Source organism: Sinocyclocheilus grahami, unplaced genomic scaffold (genome assembly GCF_001515645.1).
Source record: "Sinocyclocheilus grahami isolate Dianchi unplaced genomic scaffold, SAMN03320097.WGS_v1.1 scaffold2063.1, whole genome shotgun sequence".
Classification (NCBI taxonomy): domain Eukaryota; kingdom Metazoa; phylum Chordata; class Actinopteri; order Cypriniformes; family Cyprinidae; genus Sinocyclocheilus; species Sinocyclocheilus grahami.
In genome coordinates, this window is record NW_015507242.1 from 54,255 (window position 1) to 82,179 (window position 27,925).

Here is a 27,925-nt window from a genome sequence, read left to right on the forward strand (position 1 = left end):
CATTTAATTTTTTTTGTCTGACCTTATTGTCCATCACGGCTTCATCTACAGGAGAGAATCTGTGGTTTGTGTGTTTTCTGGAGTCTCGACACACTAAACACACAGGCTCTTGATCATCCAGACAGAAGAGCTTCAGCTTCTCTTTGTGAAGACCGCAGACACTTTCACCTCCAAAAGAAGACTTTCGGCTCTGCTTTTGTTGGTAGGTCTCACACAAGTTCTTCAAAGCCAGGTTTACTGGAGGATGTTCCTTTGAAGATCTTCTTCTGCAAACTGGACATTCTTGAACGCTTTTATTTTCCCAAAACCTCTGAACACAATCTTCACAGATGCTGTGACTACAGGACAGAACTACAGGATTTATAAAAACGTCGCAGCACACAGGACAAGACAAATCCTCCTCAAAAGAAGATCTAGACGCCATTTCAAGTTACTTGAAAAATTAATTTCAAAGTTACGCTTTCAGTGAAGTAATGATCACTTTTTAAATCAAAAACTTGTGCATCAGAAACATCAGGAATCAAACTGATCACCAATCTTTTATTGGGCTGAGCCACACACTAGCCACGTTTCCAAATGTGCCAGGGTCAGTCCACTGATCAATATATAGCCTAATGACTGGATTGCTAATTGCCTTCTAAACTGCAGACAGCTGGTGAAGCCACCGGAAGTGTTCGAGCTGCCATCTTACTATTCATTGGCCGACAGCCAAAACACTCACTGACCTAAAATCACCTGGGGCCTGTACCATGAAGCTGGATTAGCTGGCTAGCCAGGTAAGTTTCAGTTTAGTTTGCACCAATCCTGGGTTTTAGGTACCATGAAATGGCTTGGCTTTTAGCGGCATTCATTGCCTTAGTAACTTACACTCCACAGCTACCCTGCTCTGGGGCAGGTTATGTTCTGGTTTAGAGATCTCAAACCCAAATTTGACCAATCAGCTTCAAGCAAAGTGACACATCTCTGATGCAATAAAGCCACTCCCCCAGTTTCTCTTACTCCAAATTAAAGGACGCTACATAGTAAAACATTTTTAAAGATAAAATTGTCTAATTTTTAGAGATGATTATTTTTTTATATGATTTATATCATTTTTATACCCTTAATCCATTACACAAGCTTAGTTTAACAGTAATTATTAAACTTTTATTTTAAATTAATATAAACATATAGATAATATGCAATCTTAATACGTTTTAGAATCAATAGCTTTAAACATGACTACATATGAGCTTAGATTTGAAGTGGTTTTATACTTTTATAACTCTATAAACTAACTTTGCAACTTTTACTTGCACTAATATGGCAAGATGTTTTCTTTAAGTTTTCCTTTTTCATGGATAGATCGTTTCATCTTGTAAATGTGTTTAAATTCTTCTTATTACACGGCTCTGTGGAATACTTGATTCTGATTGGTCAATCGCGCCATCCAGCGGTATGTTATTCCCAGATAACAACCGCCAAATTGAATAACACACCGCTCATCCGGGTACTACAAGTTATCTTGACCGGTACTACTTATATGCTTAACGAGTCACTCTGCCATCTTGTGACTGAAAACACTTAACCACCGCGTGTTACAATGGAAGACTTCAGCATTAATTTCAACATATATGGTAAAAACAAATCTTTTTAGCCGTATAATAAGCAGGATAATGTACATCTAGCCGGTTGTTATCTCAGAATAAACCCGACAGGGTGATTGCACTGACTCTCTCAGGAAAAGTGAATCACAGTTTCGAAGCATGTGATTGGCTGTTCATTACTGACGTCACTCTTTCAGTGCACCTGCTCTATTAACTCAGGATCAAGCCTGAGTTGACAGAGAAAGTTGATGATCAGGTTCATGGTACCAACAAAGCCGGATTGGGTTGGTTTGGTTTTGTCAACTCAAAACTAATCCTGTAACCCTGAGTTTGTTCAGCCACCATCATGGTACAGGCCCCTGACTTCAAGCAAATCCATCACACGGGATGTTTTTTTGTTATGTGTATGTAAATGAATTTTTACTTCAGATGTTATCTGCAATAACAGCCATTTCAGGATAGTTTGTGATTTGGTTTTAGTGACTTAGATTTAGGGTGACAGATTTAGGAGTTAGTTTTAGCGCTAAAACGCTTACTCTTTAAGAAATACTCTTAGAGCAAAATATTTAAGAGTCCTTCATTTAGAACTGACACACCCATTATTTTTAAGATGGTCTCCTAAAGCGGCAAGTTATGAGCTACTTTTTAGTTTTAGTTTTTTAGCCTTTAATATGTTTTGTGAGTACGGGCCCAATTTTATAAACGAAACAATCAAATCAAGGCTGATTTTTAAAGATGGAGTTTTATTCACGGTTGCAAAATAAACAGTACCATGAAAAAGAGAATTGTGTTTTTAAAATTGAATTACATACAATTATTCTGGAAAAAAAGAACTACATTCAACAGAAACTAAAAATGAAGAACAGCTGAGAAGATCAACGGTGCAAAGGACGAACAACAGTTTCATCTTGTAAATGTGTTTAAATTCTTCTTATTACACGGCTCTGTGGAATACTTGATTCTGATTGGTCAATCGCGCCATCCAGCGGTATGTTATTCCCAGATAACAACCGCCAAATTGAATAACACACCGCTCATCCGGGTACTACAAGTTATCTTGACCGGTACTACTTATATGCTTAACGAGTCACTCTGCCATCTTGTGACTGAAAACACTTAACCACCGCGTGTTACAATGGAAGACTTCAGCATTAATTTCAACATATATGGTAAAAACAAATCTTTTTAGCCGTATAATAAGCAGGATAATGTACATCTAGCCGGTTGTTATCTCAGAATAAACCCGACAGGGTGATTGCACTGACTCTCTCAGGAAAAGTGAATCACAGTTTCGAAGCATGTGATTGGCTGTTCATTACTGACGTCACTCTTTCAGTGCACCTGCTCTATTAACTCAGGATCAAGCCTGAGTTGACAGAGAAAGTTGATGATCAGGTTCATGGTACCAACAAAGCCGGATTGGATTGGTTTGGTTTTGTCAACTCAAAACTAATCCTGTAACCCTGAGTTTGTTCAGCCACCATCATGGTACAGGCCCCTGACTTCAAGCAAATCCATCACACGGGATGTTTTTTTGTTATGTGTATGTAAATGAATTTTTACTTCAGATGTTATCTGCAATAACAGCCATTTCAGGATAGTTTGTGATTTGGTTTTAGTGACTTAGATTTAGGGTGACAGATTTAGGAGTTAGTTTTAGCGCTAAAACGCTTACTCTTTAAGAAATACTCTTAGAGCAAAATATTTAAGAGTCCTTCATTTAGAACTGACACACCCATTATTTTTAAGATGGTCTCCTAAAGCGGCAAGTTATGAGCTACTTTTTAGTTTTAGTTTTTTAGCCTTTAATATGTTTTGTGAGTACGGGCCCAATTTTATAAACGAAACAATCAAATCAAGGCTGATTTTTAAAGATGGAGTTTTATTCACGGTTGCAAAATAAACAGTACCATGAAAAAGAGAATTGTGTTTTTAAAATTGAATTACATACAATTATTCTGGAAAAAAAGAACTACATTCAACAGAAACTAAAAATGAAGAACAGCTGAGAAGATCAACGGTGCAAAGGACGAACAACACAAGCTAGAAGCCCATAATGCCATGCAGTCCTTCAGCAAACGCTCGTGTTGTGGCTGTAAGTCAGACTCTATAGTGTCTAAACTAAACTCAAACTGCACTGCCGTCTTCACATTGGTCCAGAATTCATATCTGTACAAGCCAAAAGCTATTTGCACCATCAAAAATTAAAGATTAGGTTAGTATTTCACTCCTTTCTGCCTTTTTATGCGTGTTAAACTCAACAGCAATTAGTTACAATCATATTAAAGAGAACTGATCGCACAGGTTAGGCATTCAACAACAGATGGATCTCACGAAATCTGTAAAGAAACGTGCAAGTCATAAATCAACGACAAATCAAAAGAATGAAAATTATTCTTAATTATTAATCCTAATCCGAAAACCAATTTTATTTTATGCATATTTTCGCTCTAAAATATCTTTACCATAATGAAAAACATTTTCATTACAGTTTGTATGAAACTTAAGGGTCCTAAAAAATAGACCATTTTAATAGAAAATTGGGTTTTTTCTTTTAAATTTGGGATAAAACATAAACCAGACCAACAAAAAAATAAAAATAAATATATTCCCATTACTGAAATGCAGAAAAGTTTATATTTTATAGTATTTATTGCACTAAATTTATGCTTATAATAACAATTTCCATTACTATATTACAGTAATGAGAATATTATATATATATATATGAAAAAAAAAATGAAGGGTCCTTGTTTTAATTTTTATGGCAATTTTTTATGCAACATTCATGTTTTTCCTCTAAATTTGGGTTAAAAATATGAATTGGACGTTTCTTCGTGGGATTCACTCAGAGATGCTGTATTCAGACATTAATTTTGAAGCGCGTTTCTTTGTGGTTATTCAGGATGGTTGAGCGAATATTGAGTGTGTGTTTGTGAGCATCTGTACGAAAACACACCACACGTCTGCAAACCAGTCCAGAACACGCATGTAATCATCAACAGTGGCTGTCTGAAACTTTAATGACGGAGTCTGTGATGAACTACACAGGATGTTTAATAGTGTCATTTACAACAGTGTCGTCAACTTATTGACGTGTTTGAATGAAACTAAACAACCTAGAGCTAAAAAAATAACTAAACTTATATATAAAAGCAAAAGCAAACATAAGTGATTCATATTACTGCAGGGTAAAAGTCACAGCTAGTTTTAAAACAACCTTTACATGAAGGGGAAAGCTGTTTGTGTTTAGTACATTACAACAGGAGACGTTTAGATACAGATACAGGCGAATTCATTGGGGAAAATAAATTTTTTTTTGCATTAAGAAAATGAAGTGAAATCAGAAAGAGATTTTGCATTACAACATTATTTTCATAGTGGCTACACACATTTTGACCCCAATTCTCCTTGATTTCATGCTAAAAACATGTATTTAGCAGAGAATTGGGAGGAAAGTGTGCTTATTTGTTATGAAAATATCACAATAAAGGCTTCATTTTCTTTAAAGGAAACAAAAAATGACTTCTTTGCTTTGACTTCGGGGTGAAATGTGCAATAAACGGGTTTTGTGAGATTCACCCATTTCAAAAACTCATTCGATTTCCATCCGAGAAACAAATCTGCGCTGATCAGAATATTATCCATGTTTTTTTTTTTTTTTTAAGATGTTTATAGACGTGATTTGAAAAATCATAAACATGCAGCAGAGCAAAGATTTTAATTGAACACCAGGAGGAACTCTTTCATCAATTAATTTCCTCTAACAATAACATCTGATACATTTCCGATACATTATAGTGGTTATTGGTATTCAGATCGAGATTTTCTTTATAAAAACAGATGTGTGTGGAACATGCTTAATGAGCTGCACTGCACTTCAGCCAGCATTTATTAAAAGAATAAAAACAATACGAGGCTTTAATAAAAGGATCGACACACTAAATGTGAACACAGTACAAAAGCAAATCGATTTAAAGAAAAGGTATTGCCGAACGCCTGAGCAAAGCTTCCTCACTGGGTTTCAGACTTCTTTTTGTTTTTCTTTAGGAACGACGGGGTGCGAAACTTTTTCTTCTTCTTTGACGGGGATTTGTTGGGCGATTCGTCGCTGCCATGATCACCAGCCGCGTCGTCCCCGGCGACAGGCTCCTCCCCCTCAGGCTGAGGGGCGGAGTCAGTCTGTCCGGGGGCGGGGTCTTCTGCGGGGAGGGCGGCGACTTCTGAGGCTTCATCGGGGGTCAGATCGGGGAGGGTCTGTCTTAAAGTGGCGGCGTCACTCTCGTCTTTAGACGTCTGTTCCTGTTGTGCCTCTGTGGAGGAGGATGGGAAAAGATAACGGTGAGTTTGTAGATCAGCTAAAACCGGCCAGGGGAAAATCCAGCGCTCAACAATTGGCTCTTTATGCATGAAGCGTGAAAACCTCTGAGAAACCATAAAACTGGAATTCCTGCAAAACTACACTGATGTCCAAATACAGATGCTAATCTTTAGCTTTAATTATCAAATTGCCACAGCATGAAACACTTGCAACCCAATGTATGCATCTAATTAACAAAAACGAACTACTAACTAACTAGTACTAAACAACCAGTTTCAGAGTGGATCATGAAAAACTTTGCCTAGTTTGCAAAATTAGGATCTAGATTCAAGCAATTGTAAATATTAATGCTTTAAAAAATACAGGACTCTTAAAAAATATTTTAATATATATTAAATTACATTATCTATATTATTACATTAGCATATATATTTTAACATCAATTTAAATAAATATTCCTAAGAAAAGTACTACAATTTCAATCATTATTGCAATATATTTATGTTGTAAAAAAATAATTTGACACCATTCAAATATCAGATAATAAAAAAAGTACATAAAAAGTTATGTAGACAAGTGAAAAAAATTATATAATACTCACTCAATATATTATACACTAATATACTTTAACTCACTACTTGATTGCTTAACAACTGTGTTAATTGATTAAATTATTATTCAAATTCATTACTATTAAATGATATACATCTCAAACTTTAAATAAATATCCCCTAGAATCAAGAGTACTAGCATTAATTTATAATTTCAATATATTTATGTTTTACAAATTAATTCAAGACAGATAAAATATTTAAAATATTAGATATGTACATCAATTGAACAATTTAATATATTATTGATATAATATATATATATTAAAATAAAATTTTTCAATATTACTCACTACTTGATTACTCAACTCAACTGTGTTAATCAAGTATATTATCAGTTATATTAAATCAAATTATCTTACAACAATTACTTGCTCCTTAAATAAAAATCGACATCTTGTCTGCAAACTATTAAAGACCATTAAAGGCAGATTAAATCTTTTAATACAGTAACCTGGATATTTTTCTGCCAATCGAATCCTAAAATATATTATTCAGCTACATCAGAAACATCAGGCCCATGCACTTCAGCATCAAAACGGATTCAATCTGAGCTCTTCAAACACAAAACACACTCATAAATAAGACATTTATATTAGACATTTCAGCTCTCACTGAGAGCAATCAACAAAGACATACATAAATAAAGCTCACTACTATCTGATATCTACAGAGATGAACCAACCGCACGCCGAGTCAACAGTCATAAACAGAGAAAGAGATTTTTAAACACTGTGCATCTGAATGGAGAGCCAGACCAGAAGCGTAATATTCATACATTACCTGTTCTGCTGAAGCAATACTAGACTGCATTAAAAATGCATATTAAAGATCCTTGATTGGTATTGTTATACAACTTAAAAAGAGGAAAAATGTAGAAGTTTCTAGGGAGAGATTTGTTGCTAGCATGAATGCACCGAACTCCAGGTAGCTTGAACAACATCGTCTTAATTATTACATCTATCAAGTGTTTTACCAATAAAATGACATAAAAAAAAGATATCTATAATAAGTAAAAGTGTCTTTGGTCTTACTATGCACAATTCAACATGTTATTTCATTGGAAAAAGAAAGTTTCGTAACACTTTACTCAAAGCTTTTTATATATACACAAGTATTTTAATGCATTAGTTAAGCCTTGTAACGCACCTTATAATGCGCTGTATGATTATAACAGAATAGCATTATAATATGCATCTATTCACTGTTACGACTTTAGTATAATGCATTAAAACTCATGACAACCAATCAATTTCAGATACAAGGAATCTGCACATTTTAAAATGCATTTTAACTTTGATTACAATTAATTATGAAAAGATATAATGCGTTATAACATACAATATGAATACATTTATAATGCATTAGACGTAAGGCTTCAAGTGTTGCCAAATTTTTTATTCAAATTTAATAACTTCCTCTTATGAACTAAAAAAGATTGAAAAGTAAAATAATAATGTCATAGACTAACAGGTCTAACTAATCCAAACAAATCCTGATGAAATTGGTCACATTATAGAAATTAAATGTGGAAAAATGTATTGTTTTTTTATTAATTTCTTTATTAAATTTTATTAACTTCCTCCTCCTATGAAAATGTTTTTATCAGCTAAAAAAAAAAAAAGTATAGAAACGTAAAATTAACCAATAATGTCATAGTATAAAAGGTTCACATCCGGTAACACTTTACTCAAAGCTTTTATATATACACAAGTATTTTAATGCATTAGTTAAGCCTTGTAACGCACCTTATAATGCGCTGTATGATTATAACAGAATAGCATTATAATACGCATCTATTCACTGTTACGACTTTAGTATAATGCATTAAAACTCATGACAACCAATCAATTTCAGATACAAGGAATCTGCACATTTTAAAATGCATTTTAACTTTGATTACAATTAATTATGAAAAGATATAATGCGTTATAACATACAATATGAATACATTTTAATGCATTAGACGTAAAGGCTTCAAGTGTTGCCAAATTTTTTATTCAAATTTAATAACTTCCTCTTATGAACTAAAAAAGATGGAAAAGTAAAATAATAATGTCATAGACTAACAGGTCTAACTAATCCAAACAAATCCTGATGAAATTGGTCACATTATAGAAATTAAATGTGGAAAAATTTGTTTTTTATTAATTTCTTTATTAAATTTTATTAACTTCCTCCTCCTATGAAAATGTTTTTATCAGCTAAAAAAAAAAAAAGTATAGAAACGTAAAATTAACCAATAATGTCATAGTATAAAAGGTTCACATCCAATCAAATCCTGATGGATAAAAATCAGTCACATTACACAAGATAAAATGTTATTTTATAGGGGGGAAAAAATAGGTGCTTTATTAAAATTTTACATTAAATTAAACAACTTCCAGCTCATACAAAAAAATTGTTGTGACCGTACGGAAAAGAAAAATGAATCAATAATAGCAACAGGTTTACATCCAATTAAATCCTGATAAAATCAGTCACATTACAGAAGTTAAAATGAGTTACAAATGCAGTTTCACATTATTTGAAACGCCGTTTGCAACCCATTCTACTGCAGTAATGGGCCATATGACTCCGGTGCAGATCATCCCTCACAACAAATGAATCTCAGAGGAAAGCGAGGACAGAAGATGAGAGTTAGACAGCAGAGGAGTGAGCTGAGTGAAGCCATGCAGCGGGAAAACAAACTCAGGTGTGGGGGGGGTGAGGTACTTACTATGGTAACAGGTACTCTTTTGCATTTCCATCTCCTGATTGTGACGCAGCCACGAAGAAGAAAAAGCACAAGTAGAGAGAGAATGTCTATGCAGATCAAATCACAGCCACCGGGGTTAAATTAAAAAGAAATTAACAGAAACCGTAAAGAGACACACAGACCACCGGAAGTAAAGAATGGTTGCCAAGCCATTCTTAAAGACCCCAGAGAAATGAGCATGAAGGGTGAATGAGAACATTTAAGACAGGCGATTAAGAAGACATTTCTTAGATCGGATTACACCTGAATTTAATACAAATTTTGACCTTTTAGAGGCCTTAAAATACTACAAATTGACTACAGTTGCATGATTTACTAGTGACTTTATCAGTATTGAATAAACAAGCAGAATGAATGTCAGATTTGTCAGGGAAAAAAACAAGTTTACAAAAAAAACTAAGTTTTTTTAAAATGTTTCTTTAAACATTTTATTTTACTTTTTGTTCTATTTGTTATAAAAAGGCATATAGTCAAGATTTATAATAATGGCCTATTGTTCATATATTATTTTATTATACTACTACTACTAATAATAATTAATTTCATTAAAATAATTCTCCATTATTGGTATCAATGTCAAAAAAAGGTGAAAATTGGTTGGTGCATCCTTACCTATAAAGCATTGTTTATTTTATAATCTTAATATAACAGCTCCTGTTTTGATAAGAAGGGTGTAATCCATAGTAATAAAGACCAAGAGGGTAAATAAAAACTAAATATTATTATTATTATTCATTTTTATAATAATTTTTTTAAATCATTTTTTTTCACTAATCTTCCCTTAAAATGGATTTAAATCAGTTGTCTGAAATTCTGCACTGCACTAACTGTACAAAAACACAGTAAAAGTGTCAGGCCAGACTATTTTATAATTATGGGGGAGGGGAACAAAAACAAAACATTAATGATGCCCTTTGGTCTGTTAAGAAGGGTGTAATCCATAGTAATAAAGACCAAGAGGGTGAATAAAATCTTTTTTTTTTTTTTATTAAGATTTAAAAAAAAACCAAGGGGTAAAATAAAAACTAAATATTATTATTATTATTCATTTTTATAATAATTTTTTTTAAATAATTTTTTTTCACTAATCTTCCCTTAAAATGGATTTAAATCAGTTGTCTGAAATTCTGCACTGCACTAACTGTACAAAAACACAGTAAAAGTGTCAGGCCAGACTATTTTATAATTATGGGGGAGGGGAACAAAAACAAAACATTAATGATGCCCTTTGGTCTGTTATTACGAACAGCAATAAATGTCTAAAAATGTTAATTAACAAACAAAGACACACATCAGGCATTATGTTGCAGACATAAACCGCCTAGAACCGGCTCATGCTCAGAGAGACGCAGTCTGATCGGATAGACGTACCTTCCTCCACACGCAAAGGTGAGCTGGGAGGAGTGCAGGTGGTGCTGGGAACTTTCCCCTCTTCAACCTCCAGTGTCTGACCTAGAGAGAACACAAGCAGCATTACAGTCCAGTCTGTAAATGATAAACTATGGATGATACCCACGTCCACATGGAATCAGTGCACTTTTTACATTGATTGATTGAAAAAAAATCAGTGAAATGCATATAAAGGATGCACAATATTGGATTTTTGCCAATATCTGAGATACCGATATTTTTTTTACGTATTTTAGACAATAACCGATGCCGATAACGGATATATTTCCTTTTGTTTGGAAACAACACCAAGTCTCTCCTGTGCAGAGATCTTATCGCTAGCAGAACTTGAGCACATGAGTTATTAGTCTTATCGGCACGGCATATCAGCATTATGTTTCATGTTGGGCCATTGCCGATGTTTACATTTCAATTCCAGTCAATTCCGATAACGTTCTGATAATATTGTGCATCCCTAATGTAAATATGGTAAAATTGAGTGGAGTAAAATAAAAAACAACAACATTTAATATACTATTAATAAAAATAGTATATTACATGATACTAAAAACACACACACACACACACACACACACACACAAAAAAGACAACAAAAATGTTAAATAAAATAAAAAAAATGAATATAAAAATAAACAGATTCAAAATATTAATTAAAAACATAATAATGGTATATTAATAATCCTTTAAAAAATATAAAAAATTGAACAAATTCAAAATAATATAAATATTAACACTAATTTAAAAAAAATACAGTAGTATATTATTTATGATACTAAAAACTACAGTATCAGTAGTATAGTATTGTATCAGTTTACAAATCACTATATATTATAACAGCATATTATATAATTATATCATATAATAAACAACATTCATCTGCATTATAAAGTAAAAAAGGAAAACCTCTGGAGAACCAGGAAACAACGTTTGTCAGATCTCACACGTCAGACTCAGAGACGTCCATTAGAGACACCACAGTGAGGTTCATTAATACAAAAATATAGAAATAAACACCAACAAGAAGAGCAGCAAATCCCACTTCAGAGGACAGCGAAGAGCCCGCAATCCAGGATTAAGATTGCAAGAGCGGACGAGGCTTACACAGTCTTTGTTTACAGATCCAGAGCAGGGTGTTTTGGGACGGGACGTTTGCCAGGAGAAGTGTGGGATGGGTGCAGACAGGCATGTTGGATCACCAAGGTTTGTAACCAGGGACAGCGAGAGACAGGAAGAAAGAAAAAGAGCCCAGCAAAGTCAGAATAAACCCAAAAAGAGCAGCCTTCCTCAGGCAGATGGCAGGCGATACCTGCAGACGGCCTGTCACGCTCAGACTCCGCGTCACAGCCCAGAGCTTTCAGCACAGCGGAGTGAAACTCCTTATGAGGGGATCCTGGAGCATCCGCCGGACTGTCCTGACCCGACGCACGGCCCGATTCGATTATGGAGGGTGGAGGGGCCGCGGTGGCCTGCGGATCCTCATTTTCCTGTGTGGATGTGATGTCTGGAGTCTGGGCTTCTTCGGGGGCCGAGGACGACTCCTCGACCTGTGCTAGATGCAATACAACAGTTTCTCTCCTGACCTGCGGTGGGCACTGTTGGGCTGCACAGGATTCACGTGCAATAAATCGAAAACATTACACAAATCTTTGTGCACCCGATGAGTTTGTTTGGCTGAAATTACTTGTGCTCATACTATTTCTCAAATAATTCCAAAAAACATATCAAATATATGATATATACACACATTGCTGTGCTAAAGTTTGAGGTTATTAAGTTTTGAGGTTAAGTCTTTTTCTCAGCAAGGATGCATTAGAATGATCAAAAGTGATTGCTAAGACATTTATAATGTTACAAAAGATTACTATTTCAAAAGCTGTTCTTTTGAACTTTATCAAAGAATCCTGAAAAATAAAATGTATCACTGTTTCCACAAATATATTAGGCAGCACAACTGTTTTCAACATTGATAATGATCAGAAATGTTTCTGAAGGATCATGTGACACTGAAGACTGGAGTAATAATGCTGAAAATCACAGCAATAAATTACACTTTAACATATATTCCCATAGAAAACATACAAATATTTCACAATATTACTGTTTTACTGTATTTTTGATCTAACAAATGCAGCCTTGGTGAGCATAAGAAACACTATATATATTTATATATATATATATATATATATATATATATATATTACTCGAACAGCCATGAATATCTAGTACTTGAAAATCAGACAAGTTTCTACTTCTGATTTCCGGACTCCTATGTAAATGAGAATATGTAAAAAAAAAAATAAAAAAAACATGTAAATATGTAGAACCTTGTCAGGATGACTTTAAAGCAGCATTACAAGATGTTTTTGTCACCTGTATCAGTTTCTGCGAGGAGAAACGTGTTGATTCTACATTATTTGAGTTCTTACCTTCTGGGCCCTTCTGCTTGAGCTCCACTTCCCTGCGATACTCATCCAGCTCCTGGTCTGTGAGCTTGTTGAAGGGGTTTGGTCCAGTTTTACTGACGATGACACGTGGTTGGTACTCCTTCTCAATGATAGCTTTAGACGCGGTCACTAGCTCCCCCTGCAGGACAAAAAAAGGAGGGGGAAAAAAACTGTTTATGCAAACCTATGACAAAAGGTGGTATCAAAATGTTAAAATGGGGTGAATACAAGTGGGACACTTCACATATAAATGTCATCCAATAAGAGAGTTTAGGATGAAATTCATGCTTCATTTATATATACATCCCACTTAAATCTGTACTCAACTTATTATTAAAGCCTTGTTATTTATTGTTATTTTAGTAAAACTAAAAATCCCAGCATACATACAATTAGTAAAACACAAATGAAAACTTGAAAGTACATGTACAGCTGATAAAATGTGCTTTCAGTTTCTCACTGCCTTGTCTTTTTCTGGTAGATTAATCTGCTATGATTAAGATCAATAGAAAGCTAATGAGAGTTTTGAATTCAGCACTGACGACTCATCTTTTTAACAAAAGGCCCTGAATGTTATTGTCTGATACAGTATTGAAACTGTGTGTGGTTTTATGTTTCAGACATTACAGTATTATCGCAGGATGTACCTTTCGAATAGACCTAGAGGGACTAAAGCTCTCTGAAGGGTCAATGCCATCAATAGAGTCCGTACAGTCAGAGAGAGGAGCGTCCTGTAACAGTAGAGCCGGTGAGCAGTGCACAACCCCACCACAATTACTGACCACACACAAAACATAATCCTACACGCTCACTAAAGATGCAAGCCAGAACCAGTGCATACAAGCAGAAGACCTTCCTCTCACTCTTAAACACACACACACACACACACACACACAAGGGCTTAAAGTTAACGTGAAATGAAAATTCACCTATACATCTATTTTCTGAACACATATTATAGAGCTTATCCTGAACAATTAATCTGTGCACGTTTTTTAAAATTTTTTTTATAAATTATATTTAAAAATTAAAAATATGTAAATTATATTTCTAAAACATATTTAGAAAAATATCACTTTGGATAAAAGCAACCACTAAATAAAACAAAATGTAATTAATTAACATGCAACGGAGTAATTTTAATAACGGTGTCATATGTATTACTCAATCTTATTTATTTCTATAGCACATTTAAAAACAGCAATTGCTGACCAAAGAGCTGTATGAGCAAAATTAATAAAAACAAAAATAACAAAAATAAATAATATATAACAGGTTTTGCACAATGTAGTTTAGTGCAGATCAGAGGCATTTAAATTAAGTCTCTAGGCCTAACAGTAACAACAACTGCTCCTAATAAACTTAAAATATATATAAAATATAAATACTTCTCACTTTCATTTAGTTTAACTTGAAGTACTACAATGACTAAAATGAAAATAAGAATTTTTAAAAACTATATACACATGATTAAAAATGATGAAAACAAATTACTAAAACTTTTATTAAAATTAAAAAAAATTTAAGAAATTTTAAATTTATTTAAAATTAAAATGATTTAATAAAATAAAATTAAAATTAAATTACAATGAAAATGGAATGACATGTAGGGCCATTGCGCTCTGGGCGTCCTGAATTCGTGCTACACTGTCCTATCAAAATAAAAGTGAAAATGCCCGAAATAAATCTTTAACAACAAAAAAAAAATGTAACATAAAAATTAAAACTAACTCAAAATATCAATAAAACTAAACACCCACCCACTCATGACCCAAACACACACACACACAGACATGCAGAAAGCATTTCCTAAAGAAGCGTATGGGCAGGCTGGAGTGAGACGGTGAATTCATGGCTCAGAGTCATGCACTGCAACACCAGAAACCAAACATAAGTGTAAAACCACACACAGATTCATACTGCTGCTCACAAACAATAACAAAAGGACCACGGGACTGCATATAAATAATGTTCAGCTGAAACCGTATTCAAAGGCCTGAAGATTTGGTTTAGAATTGTGTTGCTGCACTTGAGTGGATTAGATGAATGATCTGATGGTTAGTAGCAAACACTTCTGAGCAATCCTCTTTTAAAGCATTTAGAGTATTTTGAAATGACTCTTACAGAGCTCAAAAGGAGATGGAAGTAGGGGTGGGCGATATGGAAAAATATCATATCACGATTTTTTTAATATCACGATTTTATCACAATTCTTTGTCATGTTGGTTTTACTATTTTGCAAGATGTCTGAGCATTACAGCCAAACTAATTTCCCTATTATAAAGACAAAGCCTTTCAAGGTAACAAAATAAAAACAAAAACGGCAGATATTTAGGCCAAAGTGGGCGAAGATAAAAATCTGTCATTATTTTATCTTTTTTATTAAAAAATAAGAACAAAGATACACATTACAACTACACATAATATACAAATAAAACAAACAGTGTTTTATTTTCAGGTACAATAGGTGTATTTAGCAGGAGCATTCAAGAAATTGAATGAACAAATAAAAATAAAACACTATATTGATTGATTCCTAAAGCAACTGTATTAAAGAATAGTGATAGTAGTAGTTTTTCAGTCAAGAGTAGTGAGTGATTTTTCTCTTTGCGTTTTGTTGTTTTATTAACGTTAAAGGAATAGTTCACCCAAAAAAAAAAAAAACTGTCATCAGTCTGTCAATTCTGTCATAGTGTTTTATTTTTATACCATCATTTACTCACTCAAAAGTTGTTTTAAGCCTGAATGAGTTTATTTCTTCTGCTGAACACACAGGTACATCTCAATAAATTAGAATGTCATGGAAAAGTTCATTTATTTCAGTAATTCAACTCAAATTGTGAAACGCGTGTATTATTTGAGGAACGTGAAAAACCAAATAGAATTTTTTTCCTACTATCAAATTCAATGTGGACCAGCAACTGTTTGGTTACCCACATTCTTCAAAATATCTTCTTTTGTGTTCAGCACAAGAAAGAAATTAATACAGGTTTGGGACAACATGTGAGTGAGTAAATAACGACAGAAATTACATTTTTGGGTGAACTATCCCTTTAATGACAGTTGGCAGCATGTTCAGTACTGTCCCTTTAAGACCTGCACACATCTAATATACAGAAACGTATCCGTTTTTCTCTCAACTGTTTACTTTACTACCTTGTGTGTTTTGACAGTATTAGCGCAAAGGATAACTTATTATCCTTAGTAATCAGGCGCTGTTTAACAGGCCTTTTAGTGCACGCGCTTCGGGTGTGAAAAAGTGCATGAATGAAACGTTTAACCAGTAAGGCTTTAAAGCACATGCAAATAATGTACTTTTGTGATTGCGAATAAGTGCAGTGTCCCGTGAGAGTAACTCTACCGCTGAGTTAACACTGATGTGAATGTATGTGGCATTGTACAGTACATTAAGACAGAGGCGCCAGAACTGCAGTTGATAGAATGTGTGCTGTAGCACGATACTACGATATTTCTTCAAAAGCAGATCGTGGAGACATTTTTATCGTCCACGATCAAAAATTGTCATATCGCACACCCCTAGATGGAAGTAAAACTGCCACCTCCATACCGAAATTATTTTTAGCAAAAACATATAAACCTTTCTGATCTAACATGAACTCAGGTTTGTAAGCAATGCTTTATGCTTTTTGTTAAAACCATGTGTGGGAGTCAGATGTTCAAAAGCCGGTTTACAATAGCGAACTACTTATGAACTAATGGTATGTTCGAGCATATTAGCGTATCTGACATTGGTGTTTTATGGAAGCTTGTTTCTGCCACAGGATATGTGATTTTTTCCCCCCCATGACAGAAACGGGATTCCATAGTTAAAACAATTTTTTTTAATTGTAAAAAAAAAAAAAAAAAGTTTATATATATATTGTGTGTGTATATATATATATATATATTTTTTTTTTTTTTTTTTTTTTTTTTTTACACCAATGGAGAAATTGAACAGAAAAATACTTCTAGACCTAGTAAAAATTAAGTAATTAGTTAATTATTTTTAAATCAAATACAACAGAGTAAAACATTAGTTATACAGACACAACTGGTCTGACTAGCAGCTCAGGGCGGCAAATGTCATGTGAGACATGCAGAATTATTATTGCATGTCTTATGAAAAATTTAATTTACAACAGTATCATCCTGTTTATTTTCTATTACAGTCAATGAATCCAACAAAAAAATGAAAGAAAAAGGGCAAACATGGCACTGCAAACCAATCAAAACTAAAGAAAATGGACACAGCTCTGGCTTGCTGGTCGTGTGGTTTACTTACGTGCCATATAGTCATTCTCTGGGGTCAAAAGACACAATTCAACGGTTACACACACTGGAACAAGGCCAGGAAAAGAATATGTTGGATCTATGGGGGAGGAATAGAAGTGCAGATGTGCCAGACTCACCTGGACATACGAACGGTCCACCACAGCACCTGTGAGCACCTGCGACTGTGGACCTGCCGTCTTTTTGTCCTGCAGATTCTGCTCACGGATCTGAGGGAGGTAAAAATCACTGTTAACATGAAACTATAACTACGGAAATATGATAAAAGACAGCAGTGTTTAATATACAATTTACAAAACATCCCCCAGAAATGATAATGTGCTGAAAATGTCCACATCCTCAGGCCGTCCAAGAGGTAGACGAGTTTGTTTCTTTATCAGATTTGGAGAAATGTAGCATTGCATCACTTGCTCACCAATGGATGCTCTGCAGTGAATGGGTGCCGCCGAATGAGAGTCCAAACAGCTGATAAAAACATCACAATAATCCACAAGTCATCCACACCACTCCAGTCCATCAGTTAACATATTGTGAAGCCAAAAGCTGCAAGTTTGTAAGAAACAAATCTATCAGTAAGTTATCTTAAATTTGGTTGCTTCCAGCCAAAATACGAGTCTATAATCCATAATAAACAGTTTTGGACTATCACTAGAGAAAGCTTTAATATTTTGGAGCATTTTGATGTGAGGGGACAATAGGAAATGGCTCCAGTTGTCCTCTCACATGAAAATGGACCAACATATTTGTTTTTAAACTGTTTTGGCTTGTAAACGGTGCTTGATCTGTGCAGATTTCTCTCCTGATTCAGACCAGACCACTTTATCACTAGAGAGAAAGCAATATTTTTAATGGAGGATCTTAGGTATTTTAGCCAGAAGCAACGGTTTGAAGTTAAAAATGTCTTAATGATGGATTTGTTTAAGGTTTTGTCTTCTGAAGATGTTAACTGATGGACTGGAGTGCTGTGGATTATTGTGATGTTTTTATCAGCTGTTTGGACTCTCATTCTGACGGCACCCATTCACTGCAGAGGATCCATTGCTGAGCAAGTGATGCAATGCTACATTTCTCCAAATCTGATGAAAAACCAAAATCATCTACATCCTGGATGACCTGAGGGTGAGGAAGTTGTCAGCAAATTTTCATTTTTGGTTGAAGTATTCCTTTAATACAGTTTTTGCATTATCATCATCGAAATGTCGTTAATCTAAATGATAAAAAGGTTCAGACCTTGTTGCGCATCTCTTGGACTTCTTTGGGGTTGGTGTTCATAGGGACAAACTGATTGGCCACAGCTGCCTGTCGGAGACTGTCCTCCTTAGTCCACTGAAATTATCAAAGCAGAGCCATTCAAATAAACCAAAAATAAAGAAAATTTGAAATAAATCAAGTAAAAAATATTTAACAAAAGATTAAATCATGCCTCTCAAACAATACCAAATAAACACAAATCAGATCTATAACATAACTGGTCAATTATAATGGTCCACTGAGCAACGAACCAATGATGATGTACATTTGAAAATTTTAAACTCCTTGTGCAACATTGTAACGCGCAAAAATTCTAAATTCTAAATTTTCAAAGTAATTAATTAGTAAAAATTACCTTAAGATAAACTTAAACTCGTACCAATAAAATATCATATTATACCACTTGGGAGTCTGCATTTATTGCCATTCACCAGAATAAATCTGATTATAAATATAACTAACTCTATAAACTTTATTTAACATCAGTGTCATGGGAGCCACGGCCCTCATCATCATTGATACTGCCATTGGGCATATAGTAAGGACAGAAAAGGCTAAAAAGAAAAGAAAGAAAAGAGCACAGACAGAGAAAAACAGAAGATTTAAGAGGATGATAGACCACGAGGGAGGCAGGTGTGAGGTGGGGTGGTGAGGCAGAAGCTGTTCTTGTGTTTAGGCAGTGGACAGAGGCGTGAGTGGACAGCCAGAAAATCCCACACACACAGTTCAACATTAATACTGTCCAGGACAAGCACAAAAACCATGTTAGACAAATATGCTAAATACTGCCCTATGTAAGACATTACAGCAATATTTTTGTGTAACGCTGCTTTGAGACATTGTGATAAGCGTGCATTATAAATACATTTAACTTGACTTTTGGGATTACACAACTAACTGTGATATAATTTGCAACTAAACAACAAATCAGGATAAGTGAAAATGTCAAATGACATTACAGAAAAATATATTAAGGCATCATTTAAATGAATTGATAAATGTTGACTTGTTTAAGAAATTATTTTCTGTAAAGTTGCTTTGAGACAATGAGCATTGTGAAAAGCGCTAGATGAATACATTTAAACTGACTTGTGAGATTACACAACCAAGTGAGACAAGTTATACATAAAGGCATTTTTTTAATTGAACTACTAAATTTGTACTAATTTAAGACATTATTACTCCAATATTTTTTCTGTAATGATGCTCTGAGAATGTGCATTGTGAAAAGCAATACAATACAACATATTTCACTTAACTTATGATATTACACAACTAAGTGAGATACAATTTGCAAACTAAACTAACTCAAACTAAAAATGTTGATTGAAGTTACAAACAAATATATTAAGGCATCATTTTTAAATTAATTGCTAAATGATGACATATTTTAAACATTATTAAACATTATTCAAAAGCATAAGCAACAGAAAATGATTTGTTGTGCTTGTCTGACTGTCAAGTATCTGGGAAGAATAATGTCAAACCCTGCACACACACTGTAAGAGAGAGAAAAGCACACGCACGCGCACACACACACACACACACACACACACACAGAGACTCTGTAAGGAAGGACAGATTTACGCCCAACTTTTCTTAAAACATACAAGTAAAAGATAAACTTCAGTTTGTGAAGTTTCAGCTTAAGGTTTGGGAGATTTACTCCAAAAGCTCTGATACATGGAATTAATGGACTGTAAATTTCAAATAAAGATGAACAGCAAGTACTAAATATTTTTGAAGCAAAGATAGTTAGCATTTGGCCTGGGTAAGAATAGCATGAGTAGCCAATGAGTTACTTGCTTTTACCAAAATGAAATAAATGCTTTCAGCACGGAACCAAAAGTCATGAGGAAGGGTTTCCGTATGGGCGCTGGAGAAACGGGGCACATGGGATGAACACGTAAACATGAAATACTCACTGATCACGATTAGAGCCCCACAACACAACACGCTCTCCCCCAACTAGAGGCAATCGTTCGGAGAGTTAACAACCACTCATGAACCAATGTTTTTTCCTTTTTGATGATTTTGAAATTTGAAAGTTAAAATACACTCATGCTCAGGAAGAGTTCAGGAAAAGGTAAGTCCAATTCAGGAGGAGGAAAAAGAAACTCTTAAAAATAGAAAAGAGAAATGAAAAAGCCAACACAAATGTTTTTAAGCAGTTTAAGGAAAGAACATGGAGTCATCAAACGGCAAGCCACGACTCCATAAATATAAGCAGCCGAGCGTTTTCTCCCACAGATAGAGCTGCTATTTCTCTGACATTCCTAGGTTGCCTTCAAAAAAATTTATTTAGTTTTTTCCTTAGCAGCCTTTTTAGCTGCAGCCCTACATCTAGGCAAAAACTGTCAAAAACATTTCATATTCCACCCCAAAATTGAAAGATTTGCTAGTCTAATTAATTTAATGCCATGTCAGCTATTTTCATGGCAGAAAACATGTTAAAATGCAGCTAAATATAAAAAAAATTATAAAATACAAAAAGGTTTATAGCAATTATTTAGCAATTAAATTAAATTAAAAATTAACAAACTAAATAAGGCCATTAAAAATCTTCATGAGCTAATCAAATCAAATAAAAAGTCCTATAGGAGTTGAAAGCATAACAAAAGTTAATTTGTACTACATTGATCAAAATGCTTTCAAAATAGAAAGAACACGATGCATAAAGAAAATTAAGCCTGTTTTCAGAAACCTTTTTTCTTTTCATTATGACATTAATTTCATGGCAATTAAGCAGCGCATTTGCCTAGTTACCAGTAGCGGAAATGCAATAAAATGGGGCTTAACTGTCATGAAAATAATGTCACAAGGCAAATAATTGATGCATCTTAATGGTCCTAAAATTAGATTTTATTTTCTCTATGCAAAATACAATTTCATATTCATTAAAAATCTTCATGAGCTAATCAAATAAAATAAAAAGTCCTATAGGAGTTGAAAGCATAACAAAAGTTAATTTGTACTACATTGATCAAAATGCTTTCAAAATAGAAAGAACACGATGCATAAAGAAAATTAAGCCTGTTTTCAGAAACCTTTTTTCCTTTTCATTATGACATTAATTTCATGGCAATTAAGCAGCGCATTTGCCTAGTTACCAGTAGCGGAAATGCAATAAAATGGGGCTTAACTGTCATGAAAATAATGTCACAAGGCAAATAATTGATGCATCTTAATGGTCCTAAAATTAGATTTTATTTTCTCTATGCAAAATACAATTTCATATTTTCTGTAATATGATTTTTGGATGAAATACGACCATTTTTTCTGGGATTCTCTCTAATGCTTTCTGATGTTTCTGAAATAAGACATGGAGACAGGCTTTTAGCTAAAGAGCACTTTCTTCTGAAGCAAAGAAGCATCTAAAATCATAAACGTCTTCTACTGTAGTGAAGTATCTCAGCTGTCTTAAACGCTGCGTCTAAGTACACAGGAAGTACATTAGCCACATAAAAAGCCTCTTTTCAAGGCTTCCTGTGATAGTTACTTATTTTAAAAAGCTCTGAAGAAACCATTCAAATGGAGTAACGTCTCCATTAAAACACAAACGTTTACAAAATGTGCGAAATAAAGCAATAACTGAAATAAGCAACAACAGAAACGAGAGGAAAATCCACAGCAGCAGTAAGGATCAGCCACACCCACTTTGTGCACATGCCACACCCTCCCGGTCCTCCAGGAGAAGATCCACAATGCATCTGATCAATCATGCAACACAGCATGCACTGAGCAGCCGGAAAGAACCCTGACACCCCTTCGACCAATGGCGAGAGAGGGGGAGGAGCTTGCCACTGTGATTGACATACCGACCTGTCTATAGAGGAATGACAGGAAGCAATGGAGAAATTTTCTTCCCCGCAGATCGGAAAAGACAGTTATGAGTAACAGGTTGGTTAAATGAGTGATCAAGCAATCAAAATCAGTGTGAATCTTAAGGCAAGACACTACAGAGACACACAAAAAAAACAAAAACCTTGCACTGGTCATTATTGAGATTTTGGGGTTATTTGATTTATCATAACATGCTGTTTCAAACTCTTTTAAGTGTTTATTTTATTGCACTATATCTATTTGTGTCTGCAGATGTCAATTTCAGTACATGTTCCAGTTTTTATTAAGGTTTTTTTTCTTCTGATTTTCACACTGATTTATATAACATTTTATTCCTAAACATGGTGAAAATTTATTTTTTTGTGGCTGTTGACAGTATTTTCTGAGTTATGGAGTGATAAAAAGAGAAATCGAATTTCACCTTTAACTCAAATAGGTTACAGAATGAAATGAACCTGGAAATGTATGCAAATTAGTGCATATTTAATTAGATGATGTGTTTTAGATATTGCTATATAAACATAACATTTCAGAAAACTTAGAATATATATATATATTTTTTTTGCAATTCTTAATGTAATCAATCAACTGTAGAGGATTGGTGTCAGTGTTATTTTAGTATCACAGAGATACTATTAAATTATATAAATATATTAAATTAGTTTTAATTTTTATATTTTCTGTTTCCCTTTTAATTTGTTAAAATTTTTGCAATTTTGTTGTGTTTTCATTTTTATAGTTTTTTTTTTTAAATATGCCTATATTTTTTATTAATTTTCATGCAGTTTTATTTTTAGTTATGAAAATGAGATGTCGCCTTTGCAACTAACAAGGCTTTTCATATATTATTATTACAGTTTAATTTATTTCAAGCAATTTTTTATGTTTTTAGTTTTAGCTAATTATAATAACTCTGTATGCTGGTAACTATTAGTTTTTTTTTTTTTACCCTATTCACCTGGGGTGTTTTGCCTTAAGAAGTCAGAGGAAGAAAAAAAAAGCAATATTTGCAAGAGGAAATGACTCTACAGTTATAAAACGGCAAACACACCCAAAGCCACTTTGGGTGAGTGTGTTTTTTGCCCTGGTGTCGGGGTGCTATCCAGCTGCCCTCTCTAGCTCTGTAGCAGTACGTTTCTAAACTATGAACAATAAGGTTGGCACAGACCAAGCAGTTGGTAATACAGCTTGGCACGCAGACACCGGACGAGAGAGACTGCAGCAAGGGTTTGACGTGATCGTGTGTTATGTTCGTCCACACCTTAGTCTTCGCCTTGGGGCTACCGCTGCCATCCTGCCCCTCTTCTGCCGATTCGTCGGGCCGCCCGGCGGCTAGCCAGCGGGTCTTGTCCCGCTGCTGCCGCTGAAAGCTGTGCTTTAACGGGGAGCGCGCACCCGAGTCACTATCCTCTGCATATGAGTAGCCCGTGGCTGACGGGGGAATCTCAACGTCACTGTACTTTTTAGCTTTATCACGCAGCGCCGGGCAACGGTACGGATAACCAGTCCTGTAGCCCTGTGAAAAGAGATACCCAGTCATATGTTGGGTCAAAAAAGACGCAATAAAGAAGAGTTTGGTTCCTGGCCTACCAGATTATCCAGCATCCTCATCAAAGCCTCAAACTCCTGCTCCCCGATCTGCCACTTCGGGTGCGAGCTCGACCCGTCTCCAACCGGCTCGAGGTGGCGTGGCCGGGATTTATACTTGCTTGGGTCCAACATAACCAGGTTGTCAGGACCCCCTGCACTGGCGAGGGTGCGCACCTGCAATTTCAGACCGGAGAGCATACTGTTAATGATCAAAATTTGTTACACACACACAATCTACTCCATGCCTTCTGTCACCTAATTGATAGTTTTGACTTTTTTAGCAAGTAAATATGATTGTACAAACATTTCCCTTCTGCTTGTGATTAAAGGGGTCATATGATGCAATTTCAATTTTTCCTTTCTCTTTGGAGTGTTGATTGGTTTTATATATATATATATATATATATATATGTAAAGACCACTATGAAGAGCACTGAATTGTATTATAATCTAGGTAGTTATTTATTTGTTTATTATTTATTTATTTGTATTATTCCTACAATGAAAATGTCAGTTTGTAAATGTGTACAATATTGTAAAGTTTATCTTGTATTTTATTTTGTTTTAACTCTTTTTAAATTGTTTATTCTTATTACAGTTTTTGTCATTTTATTTTAGTTTGTTTGTTTAATTATTTTGGCGGTAAGGGTCATCATGGGGGAAAAGATATAACCTTAATTGTATAAAGTGTTCGGTTAAAGCTTGGAAAAAATTCATATAAAAATATTGTTAGTAATATCTCCGGATGAACACTGTACTGAAGCAGCTCGGCTTTACTTTGATTCTCCATAAATAATTTTTTAGAAAAATCAGTGCGTCTCAAATCTGTTTGTTTCCAGAAGCTTTACTTTCACAGTTCCTCAGCGGAGGAATGATCTTCACAAGCCTCCAGAACATCTCACATCTTCTGAGGAGCCTTTATTTCTTCATCTCTCAATCAGCATTCTACTGCATAGCATGTAATAGAGCGACAACTGATATTTTTCATTTTATCTATGTATCTGCTATACTGTTATAAAGATCTTTCATACTAATTTTTCCTCCATATTCTCACTTTATCAGACTATATGAGCCATAAAAACCTGATGGATCAAATACGATACTCAACAAAAAACACATAAGCAACTTTTTTTTTTTTTCAAAATAAACTGTTGCATTTAAAGAAAATTAATTTTCAAAAAATAGATTTTTCTGACAATTATTTTATATTTCAGGCCTTACAGGAGGTTTAAACCCATTCATTTCACAAATTAAAAGTTCTCAATTTTAAAAGCAAATTAAACGTTTTATAGGTGTAGATGGTTACCTGAATCTCACAGGCTGTGACCAGGTTGTGAATGTAATAAAATGCCTCTTCAACTGTTTCTCCAACAGTCACCAGACCGTGATTCCTCAAAATCAACACCTGAACATACAAACAATTATTAATTTAATTATTTAAAACCATATCAGGAAGAAATGTTACATTAATGGCAAACTCAAGAGTAATACAATTTAAAATAATCATAACAATGAATTACATACAAAAAGTTATATTAAAAGTTTTTTTTTTATTGATATATGATAGGAAATCTAAAATTTTTCAAGAAAGGTTTTAAAAATGTTCATTAATGAAGTTCCTAATAAAACTGTTGCCTAATTTTATGGTCATTCCTATAAAATATACTGTACAGTCAAGCCTATAGTGAAGCCTTATAAAAATCACATACAGGCAATTCTCCATCTTTCAATTATTATAAAATATGAGTCTTGTGCGACCAATTCAAGATCTTGTATATACAGTCATTTCTATTTTCACAATGTTTAGACCTTTTATTTATAACTAGATTTGTACAATTCGTTTTGGACAACATTCATTCTACTCATCACTTTCTGGAAATGCATAAGGTGCGTGTGATTTTAACATTTTTTCACAAACAATGATTTCAGTGCACAGATTTATACAACATAAAACCGGATAAGCCTGAAGCTAGAAGTTCAACATAAAGTGCTATAGTCCTTTAATCTGTGTGTATATGGTACCTTGCTCTTAGGACCCAGGTTCTTCTGTATGAGGACGTTCTCCTCCTCGTCCACCAGGATACCGTGGTAATCGTGGTACGCCACCTCGCCCAGCGACAGAGCCTCGGGTGAAATGGGCAGCAGACCACACTTCATAGCAGACACCTGGAGGCAAATCATTCAAATGCTTAATATGTATAAAACAGACTAAATTAAAATAAACATACCATGGAATATATTTATAATGATATGTTTTAATGAAATAAATAAATTTTGCACTATTTATTTCTGCTCCCATTTCATAGTAATATTTTTCATTTCATAATTTCATATATTTATTATTTTCATTTTGTCCGTTGTTATATTTTGAGGTGCATTTTGTGTCTCATTTCATTTTAACAAACTTAAATTAATTCATGTCTAAAAATACAATGAAATGCGTGCATAAATAGTGCAAAATAAATAGTGAAATAAATATTATACTATATTTTTATTTAATTTAATTGAATTTCACATAATATTTCATAATTTAATTTTGTCCACTATTACATTTTCAGTTGCATTTCAGGTTTCATTTCATTTTACTGAATCTAAATTAAGAAATTTATGAATGCACTATTTATTAATGCTCTTATTTCATTGTATTTTTATTCATGGATTTTATTAATTTAAGTGTATTAAACTGAAATGAGACATGAAATGCACCTCAAAATACAACAGTAGACAAACTTAAATTATGAAATATTACATAAAATGTTGAAATCTGTATATGACAATGGATGAAATGTGAACACAAATAAACATGTAGCACCATATTTCTTTTCTTTTTAATCAGTTAAAATTTTGCACTATTTATTCATGCTCTCATTTCACTGTATTTCTTTCTTGCAGCATTCCATATAATACTTCATGATTTAATTTTATCCACTTTTATATGTTGAGGTGCACTTCATGTCTAATTTTAATCAACTTAAATGAAAAAATACATTTTGCACTATTTATGCACTAATTTCACTGCAGTTTTATTCATGAATCTATTCATTTATGTTAAAATTCACTAAATTGAAATGACTCAAAATAAAGACATGTGAACATTATTTTTAATTGGTCACAAATAACTACATTTTGCACTGTATCTCTTTTACTTTTATATGAATTAATTGGAAAGGTTTAATGTGAAATGAGTTTCCAGCTCGTACCGCGGCGCCAGCGGGCGTGTGAATGTGCACTATGCACTTGATGTCCGGTCGGGCAGCGTAGATGGCGGAGTGAAGGGTGAATCCAGCCTGATTTACACCTAGATTAGTGCTGCCTCTGTCTACGATCTCCCCCTGCAGGTTAATCTTGACCTGAAGACACAGACAACACTGCTAAATACAAATATTTACCTCCAAGAAGTAGTACACTGCATTATATTACACTAAATGATAATATCTGTCAGCATTTATAGGCTGACGTCAATCACGTTCTCAGATGGCCAAGAAAAACAACGGCAGGGTTACCAAACTGGAGGCAGTGACTTCACTGTACAGAAGCCCGAAAGGGACAATCAGAAAACGCTCCTGTTCAGAGTTCAGCCGGACCTGAGGAGAGAGAGGAAGACAGGTTTGACTGAAAATCCCACATACAACATGTCCTGCAGAGTCATGTTGTATATGTTGGTGACTAACTCACCGTCAGGTGGTTGTAGATGAGCTGAGACCAGCCAAAAAGGTCGGCCAGGCGGTAAAATGCAGCAAGTTTACAGCGCAAGAGCTTCTCTCCTTTCTCATAAGCGATGGAGTCTGAACCTCTCAGATCATTCACTGGAGTCACCATCC

General features: G+C 34.2%; 1 protein-coding gene across 5 annotated transcripts; it reads right to left on the reverse strand.

Annotated features, from left to right (window-relative positions):
• Positions 1-5,262: 5,262 nt before the first annotated feature.
• On the reverse strand, positions 5,263-27,925 carry add1 (adducin 1 (alpha)). Of its 5 annotated transcripts, none has more exons than XM_016260346.1 (15): positions 27,780-27,925; positions 27,608-27,688; positions 27,305-27,454; positions 26,127-26,270; positions 25,411-25,509; positions 24,105-24,278; positions 23,776-24,030; positions 18,651-18,746; positions 17,540-17,629; positions 17,413-17,430; positions 13,778-13,861; positions 13,113-13,269; positions 11,993-12,235; positions 10,648-10,728; positions 5,263-5,899 (listed from the first exon to the last, which is right to left on the reverse strand). In XM_016260346.1, the coding sequence occupies exons 1-15, from the start codon at positions 27,921-27,923 to the stop codon at positions 5,601-5,603; spliced, it is 2,115 nt and encodes a 704-aa protein (XP_016115832.1). In that variant the 5' UTR covers positions 27,924-27,925; the 3' UTR covers positions 5,263-5,600. The 5 variants fall into 5 exon arrangements, with proteins under 5 accessions (XP_016115832.1, XP_016115831.1, XP_016115833.1 ...); XM_016260345.1 differs by having other exon boundaries at positions 11,993-12,286; XM_016260347.1 differs by lacking the exon at positions 13,778-13,861 and having other exon boundaries at positions 11,993-12,286.